The 6,709-nt window shown below is 27.3% G+C and overlaps 1 protein-coding gene across 1 annotated transcript; it reads right to left on the bottom strand.

The window, feature by feature from the left end:
* Nucleotides 1-346: 346 nt before the first annotated feature.
* Nucleotides 347-5,323, bottom strand: LOC130802820 (probable WRKY transcription factor 40). The gene is made up of 4 exons (XM_057666906.1): nucleotides 5,095-5,323; nucleotides 3,902-4,249; nucleotides 3,393-3,509; nucleotides 347-1,020 (listed from the first exon to the last, which is right to left on the bottom strand). The coding sequence occupies exons 1-4, from the start codon at nucleotides 5,200-5,202 to the stop codon at nucleotides 643-645; spliced, it is 951 nt and encodes a 316-aa protein (XP_057522889.1). The 5' UTR covers nucleotides 5,203-5,323; the 3' UTR covers nucleotides 347-642.
* Between the last annotated feature and the right edge of the window lie 1,386 nt (nucleotides 5,324-6,709).

Here is a 6,709-nt window from a genome sequence, read left to right as displayed (position 1 = left end):
TTATTTTTAAAATATTTTTTTCGATATTTTATTTTAATTTATCTTTTTTGTAAAAAAAAAAACTTGCTATAGCAAATCATCAGATTATCAGATTTACTCTAGGAAAGTACCCTTTAAAGTTAGAATTATTTATGGTTAATTAATATGTGGGATATGTGGGATTGTTATAGGAAAATCATAAAAAGATTAGATTATTCTAGGTAATTTTTTTTTCTTGTTAATATATATTATATTAAAATAATATATTTATTTATATTTTATTGTTTTTTTAGTTAATAATAAACAGCTTAGATCTCATAATGCAATAATTAAATAGGATTGCAGTACTTGTTATTATTTTTATTTTTTATTTTCGTCTCATTTTCCTTGATTTGCAATGTATAAAATACCATAATCCCACTATCCTCTAGAGCAGTCTTGAAAAATATAAGGCTTATATAAAATTTTTATTTTACGCCTTATTTATAGTAAATATATAAAACTTACCCTCAATGACCCCTCTGCTCTCTTCCAACAAAAAAAAGTAAAAAAATTGAATAAGTAATTATTAAACCAACAACGAGAATTCATGTATATTTCATGATAAAAACTATTCTCAATTGCATATAATTAGTTCAAAATATCTCAAAATCTCCTAATTAATTATAACCATCTTTCACTACGGTTGCACTGAGCTGATGACATCTTGGCAGAAATAGCAGCAGCCACTGCAGAAGTAAAGGAAGGATCTTTGGTCAGTGAAGATGCCATTTCTTCTACAAATACTCTCTGCAATGCTTTTACTTGATCAACCTTATCATGGTTCATATGATCATCATCTTGGCTTATGCTGGGGATGCTTGTAGGAGAGCATATCTTGTTATTATTATTATTATTATTATTATTATTTTTATTATTATTACTACTTAATATTACATGATTGATATTATCTAAATGATCCTTTGAGTTTGGTTGGGGATGATTATGTTCTCCTTCATATGTTGCTTCCAATATTGATTTATCATTCGCACTTCTTTGCACCTGTTATTTTTATTTACAACCCATAAAATTAATATTTTAATGAAATAGAAATTAACGTAAGAAAAAAAAAGGAAAAAGATATAGTGATTGGCTTAATTCTAACCATTTATTATTTCTAATATAAAATGTTTATAGAAATAGAAAATTAATAAAATAATAAAAAAGCAAATGAATTTTTTGTAAAAAAAATTATATTTTGACACAAATTACAAACTATTTTAAAGTAACTACTAATAATTTAAATTTAATATTTTTTATACTTATTTTTTTGAAAATTATGATAGTATCTTTATTGAAAGATAATCACTATAGAATTATTCAAAAAAAAAAGTCTTGTTGAGCAAGTTAGATGAGGTATGTCATGTTATAATTCTTTCAGTCTCAAATACTTACGAATAATAATAGAGAAATGTCTCTAGTATAACGTTACGGAGAATATATGTATAGTAGAGGGGTTTTTAAAGGTGTGCGCCGTTCATTCAGGTGATAGGATCGGTTTCGGACGGGTGTCATTCGATTCGATTAAAAGTAGTTAAATAAACATGAACTATTGATTATTAACTCTAAATATATGAAACCCTGTATTTATAAAATTTATTTTATTAAAATATTTATCACCTTATTAAAGTAACTAATAAGATGATTGAATATGAGTCGATCATACTTCTATGTAAAAACTTGATTCAGGTTTACAGTAGTTCGATCTAAACTTCATTCGGGTTAAGTTGGTTTTAGCCAGATTGAGTTCGGTCTCGAGCATGATTCGGGTCAGATATGACTCGGGTCGGTCATTATTAGGTTTGGGTAATCTCAGTTAACGGTTATGTGTCGATTAGAAAAATCGGTTACAACTCTCGGGTTCAGTTTTCCCATTTTCGGTTGTCAACCGGTTCGGGTATAGCTTCGGGTCGGGTATTGTCGGTTCGATAAACAAATAAAACACATTTTCGGGTCATTTTACTTTCGGTTTCGGATCGGATTTCGAGTCGGATCACTTTTGAACAGCTCTAGCCGTAATCGACCGCACAAGACCCCTTTTGTCTCATATAAGAAAAAATTAATTAAAAAAAAATATATATTAATTATAAATAAAAATAAATATATTTATTATAAATAAATCATAAAATAAAAATTTTACACATAATCTTTAAAATTTTCAAGAGAGCTCTAACGTAAATACCCGAGCAAGTGTAATAAACTACGCAGTTGCGAGAATTAGTCCGCAAGAAATCTAGTTGTGTCTTTTTGTGAAAAGTTAGATGTGTTGTGGACGGGTGAGCCGAAAATTCTTTTGAACAAGTGAAGTAAGTAATGAATGAAGACAAAATATGCAGTAAGAAGTATTTGGGCATATGGAAGTTATCGTAGAATTCAAAGTCAGCCTACCATACGGAAATGTGAACATATAACTTTCCACTTTTCTAATAAAGCTGCGCACATATTATGTTGACCAATCGTAAAGGTCGATGATTCAATATTTACCTGATTTTATAATTAAATTTTATTTAAATTGTTTTAAAACTATACTTACAACTATGTAAAAAATCAATGTAAACACAAAACTGATTTTGAATAATTGACCCAAAATCGACCCGATAAGACTTAAATATGGATTTACAACTATGTAAAAAGTGAAAACTAATGTAGACGCAAATTCTGATTTTGAATACCGATCGAAATCGACCCGATAGCCCAAATAAATACATTTAATAGTAAGGATTAGACCATTCAAATAAGATTTAGTTTAACTCTTTGTATAATTTTTTACATATCAATTGCAAAATATAAATTACTATTTTATAAATAGTATTAATAACCTTAATATAACAAGTAATTCGAAACAGAACAAATACTTCTTAGTCCCACTCGTTAGAACATTAAAATTGGAAATATTGATAATTGAGTGGAATATATAGTGTCTTCGTGATCAAGTTGGTAACCCATGGGATATTTTTTTCTCGGTCAACAAAAACTGAAAGGCTAAGGAAACCTAATCCAAATTTATCACTTGTACATAGCTAGGGATTAAAATCAAATGAACGACGTTGACTTTTTTTGACATAAAATCAAAGTTAGTTGAACAAATTGATAGATCAGTGTTAGTGATCATATAAATTTTTTTAAAAAAGACAAAAGTGATAAATTATCTTGTTTGATATAAATATAACGATGTGATTTTCAATCACTTGCTAAAATAGTTATCTTATTTATTTAAAATATGAGTTTTTAACCATTTGATATATTATGAAAATTCTATGGTTATGATATTTTTTGGATGATTCTTCTACAAAATATAAAAAAATAAGAATATATAATGTATTTGATTTGTAGCTTTATAATAACAAGTTATATTGATGATAATGACTTATTACCTTTTTTTTGACTTGACAAATAGGAGCATTAGCACATTTATAGTAAGCTCTAGGAGACGGATTATCTCTAGTAGTTTTCTGCCCATATTTTCTCCATTGATATCCATCCCTCACCACCTAATAAAAAAAACACAAAAAATTAATTTTATCGATATTATATTATTAAAAATAAGAATAATTTGCAAATTACAGTTTTAAAGTCTATCACTTTTGCAAATTACAAACTCAATGTTTGGAAATTATATCCACCAAAGTATCAAAGTCTATAGCGTTTCCAAATCACTGAATTCCGACCATTTTGGTGGTCGGAATGTTAAGTTTAGTAGTCGAAATTCTGTGATTAATTTGTCCTGAACGCGATAGACTTTGATATTTTGGTGGCTATAATTTACAAAATATAAACGTTAAGACTATAATTCGTAAAAGTTTAAAATTTTAAGGCCATAATTCGCAAATTATTTTACAAAATATTATAAATAAATAAAAATAATTTATAAAAATGAATATACCAAGCTTGTATCCGATTGATGAATCCGAATAAAGACTTTATTAGTAATCTTAGGTTTGGTACTCAAAAACCCAAGTCTTTTGCATGAATCATCATCATAAGTTATACAACTTTGTTCAGTGTTACCTTGTTGTACTCCATTATTATTATCCAAAGTTTCAAAAAACTTCCTCTTTTTTGGACTTGAATTTTCATCATTTTCGGTTTTTGATGAAGATGGACTTATTAAACCAATTAATTGATTTTGTAATTCACTATAATTCCCACACATTGATGCTAATAATTGTGTTAGCTTTTTGTTCTCTCTATTCATCCTCTTCAACTCCTCTTCTAAATTCCCGCTTTTTATCTGTTATTATCACAAAAAAATAATCATTAAAACACATAATAAAATTTTAAATTGAGGTTAGATTTATTGTGAACGTCAGTAAATAATCAGGAAAATATAAGATGAACACACTTCATAAGCGAAGAAGATGCCATCGCAAATTCATCGACGTGGGACAAATTTCCCAACAACTCAATTCGCATAATCAGTACGTCAATGAACAAATTCTACCAAAGACTTAAGTTATGATTGAGGTCCCAAGATATGTTATATACTCTAACACGCTCCCTTACACGAGAGCCCATTGGGATAGAAGTATGAATGCATACAAGTGCTAACTACTCCACTTTAAATGAGAGTGATTGAAATTTGAACTCATGTTGGCTCTGTTACCATGCTAAGGAACCAATTTAACCAAAAATTTAAGCTTTTAGTTGAAGAATCATGTTATATACTCTATCATAATCAACAAGGGTGGAAACACCAGTTTTTCGGGCCTACCTTTATTTTTTAATCGAACCTTCGACTCTGATAACATATTAGCTTTTTGTTGTTGGACTTTATGTGCTAATCGGGAAAACACGACGTGCATACACTTTATAAGTTAAGGAAATACAATCTAAATTTGAGTGCAGTTGACTAACATATATACTTGATAGGCTAATCCTTCTAATACCAAGTGGTTTCAGTGGTTTTAGGATGAAACCTCATCAATTTTGTGTCAAATCAACTCTTTTTTTGTGTGAATTTTGCGTACAAGTTCAAATTTACCACTCTTCAAATAACCTTACCCCAATAAAAAAAACTAAAAACCCAAACAATATTAAAGGGTTATGAGATAGATATATAGTTAATAAAATACTAACCTCATCATCATTTATAATCTTGTCATCAGATTTGAGATTGTTAGAGAGATTAAGATTAAGATCAAAACCATAGGAAGTATCAATAACCCAATTAGATGATGGATCCATTACTTTATCAAAACAAGATTGTAAGAAAACTGGAATTATTATCTAATAATAATAATAATATTAATAATATTAATATTAATATTAATATTAATATTAATAAAATGAATGTTGTAAGTAACCAATGTTAGCTGATTTTATAGCTGAAGTATTTTGATCCAGACGAAAAAGATTTTGACCAGTCTTGTAGGGAAATTGAAGTGGAAATTAAATGGAATATAAAATGTCCGAGTACTTGTCCGCGTATAAAGCGAGTATAAGTCAAGCTTTCCTTTTCTTCTCTTAGCTTTTTTATCTTACTATTTTTTTTATTGAATATTAAATATTCTATTCCTAGTCATTTCCTATGGCCAAAAATTACTTTTTACGTCATCATAAGAAAACTTGTAGGATGTTACTCTATTTATCATGAGATTGATAAAACAAAAACCGCATAAAAATTAAGAAAAGATTAAAATCATAAAAGTAGTTTGAATAGGAGAAAAGTAGAAGTTTTTTTAAATGTGTAAATTAGAATTAAAGAAAATATAAGAAATATAATCTAAAATAAAAATAATACTCTACAAAATAAAAAGAATGACCTAAAAAAACATGGGAAAACTCTTAAGGACAAATAGAGTATTTCTTACTCATTTATAGTGCAAAAGTTGTATAAATATAAAATATCATAAATCTCTAAAAAAAAAGAAACCATATTAATTAAAAGCGGAAAATTTTAATTTTTAAAAGTCTAGATATAAGCCCACGCGATAAAAATAAGTAAGAGTACCATTATAAGTGAATAATTTTATAATTGTACACATTTGATAATGTTTATTTATTGAGATGCAATTGAAATGTCATACAGTATACTTCCCCTATTTTCTTTTGATCTTTTCATTTACTTTTTTTATAATTGAATGTTAATTTTTTTTAAGTCCAATTAACTTTAGTCAAAATTGATATTTAGAAAATATATATTGAATATTCTTGAAATGAATTATACTTCTGAATATCAGCACCAAAGCAATTAATCTTATTATCACATTCATGTTCTTGGTATATATACTCTCTTCTCTTTTGATATATTCAAATATTATACAAAGTAGATGTAAAAAGTAAAATGTTTAAACATTTGGTAAGATGAAAATATTAAACTTATTTTCGTATTAGGGTCTAACTTTTAGATATATACTAGTACTCCTTAGCTTTACATATGCCTCTAAATCATCTTAGGGTGCTTGGCGTAATAGTTTATTAGATAATTTTACCTTTTTTTTGATACAAATAGATTAGGGTTTAGTGGTTAAACCATCAAATACAAATGTTTGGTAAATTAGCTGTTTAAAATAACTTATTCTTATGAATGAATTATATTTGAACAAACTGCTTATAGCAGAGGATTCAAAATAAGTTGGTTAACTAGTTAATAAAATCAACTGGTCAAATCAATACAACCACTATAACCAGCTAGTAGCTAACATTTATCAGTTGTCTGTCAAATACCTCCATTGACTCAGCAATATCTTTT

This window comes from Amaranthus tricolor, chromosome 16 (genome assembly GCF_026212465.1).
Source record: "Amaranthus tricolor cultivar Red isolate AtriRed21 chromosome 16, ASM2621246v1, whole genome shotgun sequence".
In the NCBI taxonomy this organism is placed as follows: Eukaryota; Viridiplantae; Streptophyta; class Magnoliopsida; order Caryophyllales; family Amaranthaceae; genus Amaranthus; species Amaranthus tricolor.
Note: the sequence above shows the minus strand (reverse complement) of the source record. Positions and strands in the feature narration are given on the sequence as shown.

What these genes read in the sequence shown, in the direction of transcription:
- LOC130802820 (XM_057666906.1), bottom strand. Translation starts at nt 5,202, where the DNA reads ATGGATCCATCATCTAATTGGGTTATTGATACTTCCTATGGTTTTGAT. An exon ending in AGATTATAAATGATGATGAG is followed by an intron (nt 4,250 to 5,094) that starts GTTAGTATTTTA and finishes TGATAATAACAG; the next exon opens with ATAAAAAGCGGGAATTTAGA. An exon ending in ATCAATCGGATACAAGCTTG is followed by an intron (nt 3,510 to 3,901) that starts GTATATTCATTT and finishes TTTTTTTATTAG; the next exon opens with GTGGTGAGGGATGGATATCA.